The sequence below is a fragment of the Carettochelys insculpta genome, chromosome 10, assembly GCF_033958435.1.
Source record: "Carettochelys insculpta isolate YL-2023 chromosome 10, ASM3395843v1, whole genome shotgun sequence".
Lineage (NCBI taxonomy): Eukaryota > Metazoa > Chordata > Testudines > Carettochelyidae > Carettochelys > Carettochelys insculpta.
This window is the reverse complement of record NC_134146.1, coordinates 47,426,062-47,442,403: the sequence shown is the minus strand read 5'-3', so window position 1 is coordinate 47,442,403 and position 16,342 is coordinate 47,426,062. Positions and strand designations below refer to the sequence as shown.

The 16,342-nt window shown below is 44.8% G+C and overlaps 1 protein-coding gene across 2 annotated transcripts in view; it reads left to right on the top strand.

Moving 5' to 3' along the window:
* DIS3L2 (DIS3 like 3'-5' exoribonuclease 2) overlaps window positions 1-16,342 on the top strand; it is a 256,171-nt gene that overhangs the window by 1,890 nt on the left and 237,939 nt on the right. For both annotated transcript variants that reach the window (XM_075004083.1, XM_075004085.1), the window contains exon 2: window positions 388-1,628. In XM_075004083.1, the coding sequence (XP_074860184.1) occupies window positions 920-1,628 (709 nt within the window). In that variant the 5' untranslated portion in view covers window positions 388-919. The remainder of the gene's footprint in view (window positions 1-387; window positions 1,629-16,342) is intronic.

The following is a 16,342-nucleotide window of genomic DNA, read 5'->3' as shown; positions in this document are numbered from 1 at the left end:
ATTTTTATCCTGTCTCTGCCTATAATTCTGCTGAATAACAGCTTGGTGAAACCCATTAGACTCTGTTCCACTTTTGCTGCTCAGAAGTCACTTCACCCTGTTGCCATCAAATCTGAGGTAGTAATAACTTGTAAAGAAATTGGTCCTGGTGAAAGCAATCTTATTTATGTTGTATACCAAAAGAATTAATGAGTGTTTGCAAGCTGTTCATTTACACTAGTGAGGACACTGTAAGCCTGTTGTACGGAGTCCTTTTTATGTGGAAAATGAAACTGGAGCAGACAGCCTTAGATTCTGAAGCAAATACTGTATCTCATCTAGTGTGGCTTCAAACACCTATCCATTGTCAGTCACAGTAGAAAATAAGATACTGTTTTTTGCTTACAGGAAACAAAGTGACAAGAGATGTGCTTGTTGTTGAAACTTCTCAACAATTCAGTAAAGATGCAATTATTTTTGGAGAGACTGAGAAGGACATGATCAAATTTTACTTCTGATGCGTCCAATTTGGTACACCTAATACATCCATCAGTTGCTGCCCCAATTTTCCAAGATTTGTCGAAGGCAAGAAAAAGAGGATTAAAGGAATCCTTCAGATTTGGAAAATAAGCATTTGGCCCAACTCCCTATTTTGGATGGATTATGGCCAGATATGGTCTGCAGACCATAGCTTGATCACTGGTGGATTATTAACAGTAATTTAATGTAGCATAGCTTCTGCTATATTACAGTAAAATCTGAATTATTTATTTATTTTTATCTTGGAATTTTTTTTAAAGATCAAGAAATCCTCACTAAAACTTTTTTGGTTCTTTGCTACGGTATCAATTCCTTTGATACTTTATGTTGAGAAAATAACACATCCCCACCCCCGCCCATCTATTTATAACACTTTAACATCTGGGCATACAACTGGAACATGGATCAGTTGGGATATGTGAAAGGTGCTTCTGCCCAAGTTACCAAAGATGGATCAAGCAAGCCTGCTCTCCCTCAGAAGAATGCTTATGCCAGGCTTGTGCAAAAGCACCACAGTGGTAGATTCCGATCCTATTTAAATCATGTTGCACAGAAAATACAGCTAGATGAGCTCAGCCTCAATGACTCCAGTTTGGATGTAGAATCCTCTGTGAAGAGAGGTATGATGAGAGAAGCTCTGGAAAGAAATGGCTTGAATGCATGTAGCTATTCACCAGTCAAAACATCTCAGTTGGAACAGCCCGTGCTTGTTGGATCTGAGAAACTGAATGAAGGTAAAACCCAAGTCTTTGTTAACAGACAGCCTCAGAAAAGAGATCCCAGCATTGGCCGAGAAGGAGATCTTGAGCTAGAGGAAGATTACTATGTAAAACAGCCAGGCGCTGCAGTAGACTTGTTAAAAGCGAGCGATACCTTGGGTAGGAGAGTAACATCCAACAGTCTGAGGCCAGGCATTTCTGTGCTGAAATTTTCTGGGTCTGAAGAAAAGGATGAAGAAGAGGTGAGGAAGAACAAACAGAAGAAAAGGCTCGTGTGCCCTGCCAGCGTGGACAGAGCAGATGAACGCTTGACTGTTGGGCAGTTTAGTATGGATTTGCCTGCACCAAATGCCAGGAGAACAAGTCACTCATCTACTGGTCAAATTCAAGGTGAGCTGTTCGCTGGTTTAAGCTGCTAACAAGCTACAGTAGACCCCCTGACTTACGTGGGGTTGTGTTCTTGCAACCCCCAGGTAAGTCAAATTTCCTGCGCAACCTGGGGGAGCTAGGAAACTGACTAGGGCACCAGCTTGGGTTGGTTTCCTGGCTCCAGTGAGCGGAGGGGAGCTGTTCCCCTCTACTTGCAGGAGCTGGAAAACTGACCAGCATGTCACTGGTCAGCTTCCTGGCTCCCACAGTGCAGTGGGGAGCTGGGAACCAGGTGGTAGCCTGGCTCCCAGCTCCCCTCTGCCAGCAGGAGCTGGGAAACTGATCAGCACATTGCTGGTCAGTTTACTGGCTCCCCGCCACTTTGGGAGCCAGGTGCAGCTTTCCCTGGCTTCCCCCGGCTGCGGAAAGCCGGGGAGAAGCTGCAGTGGCATGGCTGTCTGTCCACCTGGCTTCCCACATCTGGGGGAAGCCAGGCAGACCGCCAGCCACGGTGGCGCTGAGATAGACAGCTGCAGAGCGGCTTTGAGTTGTGCTTAACTCATGTTAATGTGAGCTAAGCACAACTCGAAGTCGCACATATCAGGAGTTTACTGTGTATATGAATGGTGCATTCATCAATGCAAAATTACAGGGGCATCGCAAACGATATTTTGCTTGTTGCTTTGACGATGACAACAAAGGGAGTAGGACTGGGCTCAGTAAAGGGGCTGCACCTGTTAAACTACTGCATTTTGAAAGGAAAAAAGTCTGCTTCTGTGTTAAGAGAAACTCCCCCTCCTCTGACCACTAGTTCACTGTCAGGCATTTTTGGTTTAACCTCTGGGTTAGATTTTGTTCTAGTTCATATTATCATGGTGAAACATTTGGATAGTCTGTGCCAAGGGGCAGTCTGTTGCAGGTGATGATAAATGTCACTACATTAAGTTCGCTGTAATAAACAGAGAAGAGAGATCAACTTTGCAGTCTGGTAAGTGGGAGTAATTCTTATCACAGCTCACTGAGTAGGAATCTAATAAACGTATGACGTTTACAGAACTTGCAAAACTATTCCTCGTCACTGAACCAGGGGAAATAACACCTGTTTACACTGATTCCCATAAGAGAGAGGCTGGGCCCACAGATCCAATACTTGGGATGATTAACTTCCATGTGATTGTGCAAACTATGTGTAACAGGCCCAGTTCTCTAACAGGTACTTAAGGGCACCACTGCTTTTATGGAATATTTTGGCATGAAATACAGAAAACTTTTGTATTTTTTTTGCACCAGTCTCTTCTAACTGCAATTTTCCAGGGTGTTTTACTTTTTGATTAACTGGCAGCTTTTGAAAAAAGTTGGATGTTTCCTTCAGGGGCTTCATGTTGTTAATATAAAATGACCTATATACCAAGCAGGTGTTTAATAGCTTTCGTTGTAGTGACACTTTATAGACGTATTCCCTCTTTTCTGCATGGAATTTAAGTGTCGCGTGACCAGATGTCCTGTTTTTAAAGGGGCAATCCCATATTTAAGCCCTCCTGGAGATGTTCTGACTTTTTCTTAAAATCAGGCAAATTATCCTGTATTGTCTTTCCCTCACCAGTACTGGTGGGTCCTGCTGCTGGCCTGATCCGTGTTTACCAGCTACTTGCCCACCAATGGGGAGTCAGGTGGGATGTATGCGTGTGTACTGTGGCTGATTATGGGGATGGCTATGCAAGGCTGCTAGTGGGTTGAAGATGTCGCATGCAGGGCCTGCTGCTCCCTCTGCCAGTTCATCAGCGCAGTCCCCACTGTGTGCGAGCTCATGATCAGCAGGACCGAGTCCCCCGTCTTGTTTCTTGGTGAGTGCAGGCAAGTGCAAGGTGGCAGCCAGCTAGGTCATCTGTTGCCCACCCATTGGCCCTTTACGTGCTCCTGCTCCTACTCGCCTCTTCTTGCTTTGCCTGTCCCACCTCTGCTGCTTCTCCGTATCCTCCCAGTTGGATCCACCCCACTTCCAGCACTGTGTGGAGAATCAGCCTTGGTCTGGAATGCCCAGCTCACCAACAAGCTCTGTCCTTCCCCGCTGTCTGTGCAAAGCCCCCTACAGTGCTAGCATGGTGAAGCCTTTCCAGCCCTCAGCTAAGTGCTTACCCACCAGCACTGCAGAAGTTTCCAGCTTGTTCGTGTCCTAAACAGGCAGGCTCTGCAGCAGCCCAAGGGCAGGGACTTAGCACCCTTTTCACTGACCTCTCTGAGAGTCCTGTCTCCAGGAAGCATGGGGCTGCTCTGTCTTCTGGGTACTCTCCCTTGCTGAATGACCTTTCTGGCTAGGGCAGTCAAGTTCCCTGGGCCCAGGTGCACAATGCATTCTTAGGAATTAATCCCTTCCAGCCAGCGCTTCAGCTTGGAACCAGGAGGAAGTTGGGTTATATTGGTGGCCAGCAGCAGCCTGGTGGTGTTAGCTGTTTTTTGATACTCTGTGGGCAGGAAGGGACAAGCTGCCGCAAAGAGATGTGCCAGTTCGTCCCTCCCCCCGCATCCTCCTCCATTGCGTCTGGAAGCAGCTTCTTTCCCTTCCATCCTACAAGGTGCCATAAAGCTGCTGCTAGCCACATTCTGGTGTGACCCCGTCAGAAATTGAGGGCAGGAGGTGAGGTGTGACCCTGTGTGCCCCTGCACATGTTGTCTTGGGAAGGTGTGGCACGAGGTACTAGGAGAGACTATTCTATCCCTAGGCCCAGTCAGGCATGGAGGGTGGAGAGCGCCTGGTATGAAAGATCAGGTTAGTCTGTTGCCATCCCCTGTGTCCGAGGGGTGTTTGGGAATATGTGTATATGCTTCTTCCCATGTATATATGGGTGGGTATGGGTGTGTGTGTGTCACCCCTCCCCATGTGGCCCCTAAAGCCTTAAAATAAGAAGGTAGAAAGAATCCAGCTATGCAGAATTTCTTTTAAACAGGGTCTGTCAGGTTGATGTTAATTTGAACATTTAGTCCTGATTGATTGCTGCCGAACTTGATTGCATGCAAGTAAGTTTACCAGGTGTCTCGTATTCAGCACAGAGAAATATAGTAGCCCTACTTAACACTGGATATCCTGGAAGAGCTTGCATTGCAAGGTGTATATGGTACACCCCATGTTCATTATTAAGCCGGTGAGATGTTCATTTCTGCTATGGTGCCAAATACCCGATAACTCCCATGTGACGGAAATTAGGTATGAGATGCTGTCTGTGGGAGGGTCCCAAGCAAGCTGCTTGCTTCTTTGCTTCAAAACCGATTTAAAAATCACCTTGCTGTAAAAAATTTGTGCACTAGCGATAATCTTGTTCTTGCAAAGCAAACAGGACATTAAGGGACCTCTGTCTTTGAACTCAAGTGAACAGGGAATAGTTCCTCATACAGGTTCTTTGTATCCTTATGGTTATGCCAAAAGGCAGTTTCGCCTTCTCGAATCTCTATTGGACCAACACGATTGTCCCTTTGGGTTCAGAAAAGTAAAAGGACTTGTCTTCTATTTTGTCAGAGTATAAAGAAATCTGCCCGATAATGCATGACAACAATAAACGTTTCTTGTTTTTACTGGTGTTCTGCTTCCCAAGTAAGCACTGTTGCAATGAGAAACTACTAAAGAAGGGGTGCTTTTAAAATAACATCTTAAGGCTTGTTTGCATGGTGTTATTCCATTGTACTCATGGAATGTAAATTCTAATGTTTGCTAACATTGCAGTAAATGGCCTTGGAGATCTTGCTGGTGTGCACTAGAAATTTCCTACTGCATGTTAGTGTCCTCTTGCTTCAAAGATTTTAAATATGCACCAGCAGGATCCATCTGGGGCAGTTAGAGTGCCACAAGCTCCACTTGACACCCTCTCTTGTGTGTACTAACCTACTGTTGGACAGGCCCTCAAATGTTGTATTCTTTATATTCCAATAAATTTACTTTTAAGTTATGTAGTTTATTTTTCATAGGTTGCCGCATTTCCATAGTGCAACTACATTGGTCTGCATCATCAGTTTGCTTTTGTTGTTTTTTATGAGCTAGCGTAACCCTGTATCTGGGATTTTGAGGCTGCAGGAAAATATAACCTTACTAGTAGCTTCATCCCCCTCCAACCAACCAACCTAACCCTGGCTTAATTGGAAACTAAAGAAATCTAGATCTTTGGAGATCATAGTGTCACAAAGCTGGAAAGGACCTAAAGAGGTCATCAAGTCAGCCCCCTGCTCCAAGCAGGATCAACCCCATCTAAGTCATCCCAGCCATGATTATGTCAAGCCAGGACTTAACAACCTCTAGAGATGGAGATTCCACCACCTCTCCAGGCAACACATCCCAGTGCTTCACCACCCTCCTGGTGAAGTAGTTTCTCCTAATATCCAACCTACTCCTCTCCTTCTGTAACTTCAGACCATTGCTCCTTGTCCTGCCATCTGACACTACTGAGAACAGTTTCTCACCATCCTCTTTAGAGCCCCCCCCCCCTTTCAGGAAGTTGAAGATGATAAAATCTCACTTTCCCCCTTCCTCCCACCAAACCAACCAATCCTGGCTTATGTGGAAACTAAAGACATCACTGTGTATTTGCAGTAACTTGTCAAACTTGTAACTTGTCATTTTCAAGTTCACGTGGGGCGGGTCAGGGCTGCGGCAGCAGAGTGTGAAGTTGAGACAGAGTGTAGGGGGGGTTGAAGCTAGGGTGTAGGGGTTTGGGCAGGGTGTTGAGCTGGTGCAGGAGGTTGGAGCCAGGTCTGTGGCAGTGGTGAGCACGGGGTAAAAGCTGAGCCCCTGCACATGTGGGAGGGAGGGTAGGGGCTGGAGGCTGAGCCTTGTGTGGGTTGGAGCTGGAGCACCCAGCGTGGGAGGGGAGAGCTGGGGCCATGGGGGATTGAGCCTGGCAGGGGAGGAGGAAGGGGGTTTTACCCCCCCCCCCGACTGTCTGCAGCAGCGGGCGGCTAGTTGGGCTAAAATCCTTCTCCCTACCTTCCCGGAATGGTGCCACTGTCAGCTTGACAGCAGTGCTGCTCTGGAAAGGGGGTTTTAGCCTGCCTGGCTGCCCACAGTGGCAGGCAGCTAGGCGAGCTAAAAGTCTTCCTTGAAGGCATGGGGGAAAGGGCTCTTAGCCTGCATAGCTGCCCACTGCCATGGGCAGCTAGGCATGCTGACAGCCCAGCAGCTTCACACAGTGTGAAACTCTCATTAAAGCAAGTTTTGTGTGCCGTGAAGATGCGTAAAGCGAGGGTTTACTGTCCTTTGACGACCTATGCCACTTCAAAGCAGGGGAGTGTTAGGAAAGTGTGAATGTATCATTCTGTTCCAATATTTGCAAAACTGCTATTCTTTTGCTGAGAAGGAACCATCTCTAATGGTGTAAAGAGGATTTATGTAGTGTATGCTGTAGCCATGTTGGTCCCAGGGCGTTATAGAGACAAGGGAGTGTGGGTGAGGTAATATTCATTGGATCAGCTTGAGAGAGACAAACGTTCGGGGCCCAGGCCTGAAGAACTCTATGTAAGATTGAAAGCTTGTCTCTGTCATGGGCAAAAATTCATCCAATAAAAGATCTTATCTCACACACCATGTCTCTCTAATATGCAGGGATGGACAGGGCTCTAACAACACAGTGTATGATTTCCTTTTTGTCATCGCTGTCAGCAGACACCATAGCGAATGATATGGAAAAGGGTGACTTTGGAACTCCTGTTTGTTCTCCCATAATTCCAGGTGACATGTAATGACACTGAAAAATAGCACATTTGATACTTGATTGAAGAAAGCATCATTATATGTGGTTCAGAGTTAGCATGTGGAACTCCTGGTCACAAGGCTGGGAATTTAGCAAGCTTCAGAATGGGCTATGGATAGTGAGACCTTCTACAGTTTCAGTGGAAAGGATTAGAAGAAATAATCCAAAACCTTGTGAAGCCATCATATTTCATGGTATAAATTAATCTTTAAACAAGTGATTAGGAGAACATGGGTTACAGGCAGGTTATTACTTAACTGGACATTTGGTTTTTATACCTGCCTCCAGTGCGGATAAAATCTTTTTTTTTCTTTTTAAATAAACTCAGGTTTTTATTTTAAATTGGATTTGCTATAGAACATAATCGCCATACAGCTTCAGACCAATAGTTCACTAGCCTGGGGGTGGTCAGCCTCTTTTCTTTGGGGGCCCATGGCAATTTTTTTACATGTTCTGGAGGCTGAACACAAAATAGCCCCAAATCACTGCCCCCACTTCTACCCCCAGGCTTAGCCTTTCTCAGCCCCAAACTGCCCTCGCCCACACCCAGGCTTAACATCTCTCAGCCCCAAATTGCCTCCCCCAACTCCCAGGCTTAACTGCATAAAATAAGCAAACAAGTCACTTGGCAATAATGTAGGTCGATCTAGTTTGCTCCATTTGCACATTTTTCAAGCATCATTGTTTAGTTAATATTTCATATCATAAAAAAGTAACACAAGTATTTCAAACCACCCTCACTGACTCCAGGTTTAACCCCCTCTGCCCCAAACTGCCCCCAACCCCAGACTTAACCCCTCTCAGCCTCAAACTGCCCCCCCCCACCTACCTCACACAGGAGCTCCTGCTGCCCACTGCATCTTTGCTGGGCTGCTGCTGTTACTGCTGTGTGGCTCCCCCCAGGCCTTCTACTCCCTCCCCCTACATGCAGCACGGGCAGCTCCCTGCCCTGCTGCGTTGAAATAATGGGACTCAATTTAGTTGGTTTAGGGGCTGGATCTCTCCTGTCGGCCATTAAACCAATTAAATTGAGTTCCATTATTTCAGTGCAGCAGGGCAGGGAGCTGGAGGAGGAGTCAGTGGTGCCAGTGTCTGGAGCCACAAATGGCTCCTGAAAGAGCCGCAGGTTGCTTTTAAAGTGGCGCTGCTGCCGGCTCTGCAGGCTGCATGAAAAGGTTCCGCAGGCCGGATTCAGGCCCACAGGTCATGAGTTGGTCACCCCTGAACTAGGCCAATGTTCTGTCTTCTGACAGCAGCTAATGCCAGGTGCTTCAAAGAGAATGAACAGAACAGGGCGGTTATCAAGTAATCCATTCCCTGTCCCCTTGCAGCCTCTAGCAGTCCAAAACTTATGATACCCACTGCATGGGTTTGTATCTCTGACCATTTTGGCTAACAGCCATTGGTAGCTCTATTCTTCATGAGCTTTTATTTCATTCTCTTTTGAACCCACTTACAGTTTTGGCCTTCACAGGCAATGAGTTCCCTGGCAACGACTTCTACAGGTTGATTGTGAGTTGTGTGAAGATTTCTTTTTGTTTGTTTTAAACCTGCTGCCTATTAATTCAACAGTCTGACCCTCTGGTTCTTAGTATTATTTATTCCTTTGCATAACACTTCTCCACTTCGTTCCTGGTTTTGTAGTCCTCTAACATATCCCGTCCTCAGTCTTCTCTCTTTTCCAGGGTGAATTGTCTCAGTCTTTTTAATCTCTCTTCACGTGGAAGCTGTTACAGACCTTTAATCATTTTTATTGCCCTTCTTTGTAAATTTTCCATTTCTCATATCTCTGTTTTGAGGTGAAATGACCAGACCTGCAAGCCATATTTGAGGTGTGCATATAGTATAGGTTTATATAATGGCATTATAATATTTACTGTCTTGTTATCTGTTCCTTTCTTAGTGGTTCGTAACATTCTAGTAGCTTGTTTGACGACTGGTGTACTTTGAGTGGATGTTTTCAGAGAACTATCCACCGTGACTCCAAGGTCCCTTTCTTGAGGGGTAACAGCTAATTTAGACCCCATCAGTTTGTATGTAAAGTTGGGATTATGTTTTCCAATGTGCATTACTTTTGGATATTGTATTCAACATTGAATTTCATCTGTTGTTTTGTTACCCAGTCACTTAACTGTGTGAGATCCCTTTGTAACTCTTTGCAGTCAATGTTGGACTAGCAAAATCACTCAAGATAATTATCATCTGCAGGCCATCTCACCATTTCCTTGTTTGTCCAGATCATTGCTGAGGATGTTGGGCAGCATCACTCCCAGTACGGATCCCTGGGGAATGCTGTTCTTTACCCCTCTGTATTCTGAAAACTGCTTATTCCTATCATTTCCCCCCATGTCTTGTAATCAGTTTCTGATCCATAAGAGGACCATCCTGCTTATCCCACGATTGCTTAGTTTGCTTAGGAATAGAGGTCTCCGACACATGGCTCACAGGCTATCTACAATCAGAGCATTCTGGCACTCCAGCCTGGGAGTCCTGGCAGGTCTGTCCGTCCGTCCATTCCCCAAGCCCACCTCTTCCTACCACAGCCCTCCTTAAGAAACCTAACTGGGCACTGAACAAACCTGGTAACTTCTTTTCCTCTTCTAAGCTATATATAAAAAGTTGATGCAGGAGTGTAAGATCTCCCTGTTCCATTGTCATGGTGACATGGTGAACAGAAACAGTCATTTCAATTTCCTAACCTCAGGTAACATGTCCTTTGTGTAATCAGTTTTAAATGCAAAATATGTTTTGTTAAACATTTGTGTGTGTATCCAGCACAGTTAAAATAGTTTTATTTAATGGAAAACAATAAATGATGTTTTGATACATTTTTAGATGAATTAAAATTTCCATCCGAATAGAGCTTGACACAAATTACAAGTAAAATGATCATCATCTGTTCGTGTGCAATGCCTTCATAGAACCATTTGTTACATCCTTCTTCTGTGTTAGCATGGAGGTTTGAAAGATGCCTCGTGTTATATATAGAAGGATGTTTGGAGGTATATGCCATTTATGTTTGAAGTCTGAAAGAGAGTGGATTGCACATTTTCTCCAAAAGCTGGCATTTTAAAATGAATTCTAGTCTTGTCGAGTTGGTAGCATAGTTTCACAGCATGGCTCCGTCGAGGAAGTGTTATGAAGGAGAACGAAACTTACTTTGGCAAGTAACTTCTTGGGCGTTCTCTTCACTGAGAAATCTGCATTTAAATTGGTTATGAAATGTTGAGATAGCTAGGACGATGTTTACTGTGGTGATAAATTGCTTTGTCTTTAGTAACCATAACATTTTTGGCTAATGTCAAAGGTAATCCAATACACTTCCATGTTCTACCTCACTGGGACCAGGAGGTTGCCAGATATTCAAATATGCTGGATAATAGAGAGGTTAATGCGTAACACTAAAGGAAAACAAGATTAGGTATTAAGAAACAAACAAAAATATATGCAGAATACTTTATTTACCAACAGTAGTATTGTATACTGTAAACTTATACTGTATTTATTTGTATTTACCTTCACTATATTGTACTTATGGAGAATGTAATTCAAATTTACTTATGGTTGAAATGCCGGTTATTTGAGAATTCTGGATGATAGAATGCTGGATATAAAAGCATTTACTGTATCATTATTAGCGGGCAAGCCAGGGTCAGCCTCCCATCAGTAACTTGACTCCTCAGTCCTGTTTAAACAGACAGATTTCTTAATCCGGTGAAATGCTTTGTGTGATTTCCCTTGCAGATTTGTTTGTGTCCTTGGATGATTATTTGCCCAGCCTGTGACATTTACTGGCATTGTCTAGTATCTTTATTTTCAGGAGGTGCAGAATCTAGGTAAAGATATAGACATGTATTGTTATAGACATAGAAACCAATTGCAGCTTTTGGATAATGGCTCTACGTTTTCCAGACAGAATGCAATAGGGAGGCTATTTAGAAATACAGGATGGGCCTCAGGCTTGGAACACCCAAATCGGGCAGCTTTGCTGGGTAGTAATGGAGACCAACACTCAAGCAATGCAGCTCCTGCTGAGGGGGGAAATTCCAGTTTTTTACCTCTATTTTCGTATACTGGAATAACTTTCACGTCTCATGTCTCTTATAAGGAAGCGCTGCTAAAGAAAAAGACATAAATTCATAGGAACTATGGTTTTCTGCCAGAATGCACTTCAAAGATGACATTCAAGAGCTTACTAGTTCTTGTGGTAGATTTCAGCACTTCAGAAATGCCTTTATCTCCCTGGCATCAGCAAATATGAGCATGGAATCTAGAGGAGGCTGCAGAGTCTGTTACATAGAATGGAGAGTTCCAGTTGCTGTGGAAATCTTGTAAATGCAAATAACCTTCTTCTCTAGATCCAATTTGTTATTCTGCAGATGACGTTAATCTCTGTAATAAGATATGGGGAAGGGGGGAAAGTGGATTTACTCTATAGCCCTGTCTGAGGCACAGATGAGAAATAGGAAGCGCCTTTCTAATGATGTAGAAGTGAAACATAAATTTCTATGCGTCTTTTGATAGGAGAATGTTACACTCCTGAGTCTTGTGCAATCCTAATGTATTTTGGCCAGCGTCGGCTGTAATGTCAGCGTTAATATCTAGGACATGCTCTTTTTGGGGAGATTAGCCCCTGCACTTGTGGGGGTTATTGTGGTATGTGATTTAATAACTCTCTTCTGTTTCTGTTACCAAAATCTCATGCACTGTGTGACACAGTGGGACCAAATTGTGCAGCGGCAGCCCCTAAATTCCACAGCAATATTAATTTATTCTGTTGCCATGCTGTAGCTTCATTGGCACTCCCACTGCTCCCACACAAATACCCACAGCTATGGCTCATCATTAAGAATACTCATTTATGTAAACTTGGGTAGTCATTGAGCCATGATTCTTGCTGAGGACCTGTATGTTTTCTTTAGCATTTCCCAAATTATGGCTTCTGTAATGTTGTCCAGATGACCAGTGTTTCTTCTAACATTTTCCATCCACGGGCAGAATCAATTTTATGTGAAACAAAACTTGCGGATGTGCAGCACCATTAAAGCATATGCTGCCCACCGCAGGTGGCAGTGGGCACTCTGCTAATCAGCTGTGCAGGAAATGAATCTCTTGTGGGTGGACGCCCAAGTGCTCTGCTTACCTGGAGCACTGCTTACCTGATTGAGAACCACCCTGTCCTCATGAGTACTAATGAAGAGAGCTTGGGCCAGGTCTCTAGACCTTAAAGTCAATTGTGGATACACATAGCTGGAATCAACCTATCTACAGTTGACTCACCTGGCCATCCTCATTGATGGAGGTCGATGGGAGAAGCTCTTCCATCGACCTTCCTTACTCCTTGCGATATTGTGGAGTGCACAGGTTGACTGTCAACCCCAGATAGTTCAATTTCACGTGTCCACACTGCGTGCACAAAATTGAACCTGGAAGATCGACCCTGACCGGGTCGATCTTCGTGGTAGTAAAGACATACTCCTAGAGCTGGTTTCCTCAGCTGAACTCCCAACCGCTATGCTTTTCTCTAGCCTGTCTTGCTCACCAGCCTGCACATCTCTCTCCCTTGCTGCATTTCTGCAAGCTAGACTCCAGCTCTTATTCCCTTGATCTTCTGATGTATGGCTCATATACCAGTGCAGGGAGCATGCACTTAATACCGTTAACCCCTTCTAGTGGGGAACTCTTCGTAGCCAGGAGTTACAGGCTGGGCTTGGCAGCATGAAAGAAAACAAAATATTGGGTACCTAGTTGTAGAGGAATAGTGAATTCTGTGGCAGAAATGCTGACTTTCAAGGCAGATTCATGACAATGGCATATTGTGCAGCCTGAGATCTGCTGGGTCCATATGAAATGCGCTGGGCAGTTCATGCTGCTCAAAGCTATTGTTTTAGGCTCTCTGCGGATTGGCAACGCTACATTTAGCTCACATTTGTGAGTTTCCTGCTCCCATAAGTCTAAGGACTAGAAATATATCTTTAGATTCTGGAGCACGTTTCTTCACCAAGTGGTTTAATTCGTAGCTGCAGAATGCTTGGGGCGGGGGGCGCGTGGGGGGCCTTTTGTGTATTCTCTCGCCTCTTTTAATGAGCTTCTCATCAGGGCCTCTTGGCTTTCTCTGATTTTCCCACTGTTTGCTTCCCTCAAACTGTTTAGAACCCGAGAAAAAGAGAGCGAACGTCCACACTGTTTTATTTTTAAATAGTATCCTTCCTGAATTTTGCACAAGCCTTTTCACAGTGCATCTGCCTTAAACTAAAGAGGAGGGAGACTTGAGAAGATGAGTCAGAGGAAACAGGGCAAGAATAGGGTAGCAGAGGCAACAGTAATTAACCTCTATGATCAAGAGGCTGAGCTGGAAGGAGTGGAGTCAGCAGGCAGGGTAGGTGGTTAGGAGGTCAGAGGCAGGGTGGAGCAAGTTCACAGAGAGTCCTGAAAGTCAGAGGCGCAATGTCCACTCCCTGACAGAGTAGATGCACTGCTTCACTCAGCTGGAGCATGGTTAACTATTTTGATAAACTTTTAACCTATTTCTACTAAACGAGTTTCGTCACCAAAGCTCAGTTAAGTATCTGGAATGGGATCTATGGCTCTCTCAGATGCTCAGTCACTCTAACACCCTGCCAGTTTAGTATGTTAATCACAGTTTTCTCTGCCTGTGAATTACTCGAGTCTAAACCTTACACAAGTCATGGATGTGCAAAAGTGTTCAGGATGTAGTGCGCATGTGGTAAGCGTTGGCGATTTCACTACAGCATGAGCTATTTTCCAAATCACTCCCTATATAGAAAGAAAAATACATCTCTGAGCCTGAGTTTTCAATGTGCTGCTCTGAGCCAGGGACCATGGCTTTTACTGGCATGTCTGCATTGAAATCTAGGGACATATGGGACAGTAAATTTCAAGAGATGCCCTAGTCTGGGTCTGACTTGCAGACATGCATCATTTGTAGACAACGTAGGTTCGCTAGAATGTGGTGTACTGAACTGTGCCTGGGTATGGGGTTAAGAATCTAGCCCTACTACTGATTTCCTGTGTGGTCCTGGGCAAGTCAGTTACCTCTTTTTTTGTTAGTCCCAAAGATAGTGATACTTTCTGCCTCCCTGGAGTGTTGAAGAAATGAGGTGAGCCTCTGTCCGTATTACATTTAGTGAGTTTGTCACCACTTATAGTGGCATGATCTGTTCTAAGTGTGATTTTTGATCATATATCACATGGTTAAGACTCATATGAGAACCAACTCAGCAAAAGAATTTCACCCCAGCGAGAGGTCTAATTAAATGCACACATTCCCGAAACCCACTGGTTCAGCAGTGTGAATGGGACTTCCCAGCTGTCTTTGTGCATCTTGTTTGCCCAGTCTTCCTGGACAAACCAGAGCACTGTCCCAAATGCATGACAGCATTTTCCGGGTGAGCATGGGTGGGCTTGCTTTTCCCAGGACGCATTGGTACCCAGTTGTCTACTGTGTTTGTAGCAGTTGACGTACAAACATGATGAGGGCAGAAAACTGCTATGTAGGCACAAGCTGAACTGCATCTGTTATAATCAGTCATAGTCACTGTGCCTCTCATGAGTTAAATAATTAAAAGTTGTGTGGACGGAGCCTTTGAGCTTAAGGACTGTCTCCTTATTTTATTTACTTTAACTTTTCATTGGTGTATACATTGTTCACTTTTGTGCTGTGACTGAGTCGTAGTAGCCTATCACAGTTGGTCAGTAAACGAAAATTAGCTGGCATGGGAACTAGTTTTGGCAGACGAATTTTGATACATGACCCAGTTCAATAGTGTCTCTGCAAAATGCTTAAGCATTGGCTGATTAGATTCGGGTAACTGTAATTCTGCATTGTTATTCTCCAAATGTATGTTAATTAACTTTAATCTTAAATACGCTTTCTTCTAGCAGAGTTTCCTCCTTTCCTTCTAACCCCCCCAATATTGTCACACACTTTGTCTTTCCTTGTTCGCCTCCAATGTTTTCCCTTCCCTGAAAGTTTCCCGAACTTTTAAATTAACATTACAATAATTCCAGCACATGCAAAAAACGGAAGATCTACAGTTTTTCTTACATGCAAGCTTTTTGGGAGGCTCACAATTTAAACAACTGAAATTTCTCGTTAACTTTATGATGCAACCCTAAATGGATTACAGGAAGAAAGTTGCCTAGGTCACAAATCTCTTGGTGCACCCAGGAATGTATTGTGGAAATTCCAGTTTGGGATTTCCTCCATACGATTTAATTTGTGAAGAGGGCTTGTGCTAGTGGTAAATAAGCAGAGATCTCTCTCATTCAGGCTGTCATCTAGAAGATCAAGATTTGGATGGCTGGGATTTCACATAGTAGAAAGTGCTACTCTGGGGGAATTCTGCACCACTTTGCAGGTGCAGAATTTATGTCCCCTGCAGATTTCTTTGCTTCCTGGCAGAAAAATGACTTTCTCAAGGGAAAGCAAAGGGAAGCCACAAGAACAGTTATGTGATTTCCCCATTCCCCCCGTATGTTTTGGGTGCCCAGCACAGCTGACAGATGTAAATCATTGGGGGGTGGGACTGGGGAAGACCTGGCTGGTGCTTCTTACCCTCCATTGGGGTCAGCTGCTAGCCTGGCTGTGCTGTAGAGGGCACTAGTTCCTCCTTGGCATCTTGGGCAGGGTCAGACCCTCCTCCGGCTGTAGAAAGCTCTGCAAACTCCCGCCTCCTATCTGATTCCTATGCCCATTGCACCTCAGCTGCAGAGGGAGGGATCCCTGTTCAGGGAACTGCTTCCCTGTCCACCCAACTCCCATGCATCCAGACCTCTCATACCCAGAGCATCCCACAAAGCTTCACCTTTGCGCACTCAGAACACCCCCTTCCAAATGCACCCCACTCCACCTGCACCTGGACTACTTTGAAGCATCACACATACTTGGATCCCCACACCACTATGTCCCAACCAGCTGCACTCGAATCCCCTCCCAGCTTCGTCCCACTCTCCAGCATCTGAACCCCCACACTCAACCCC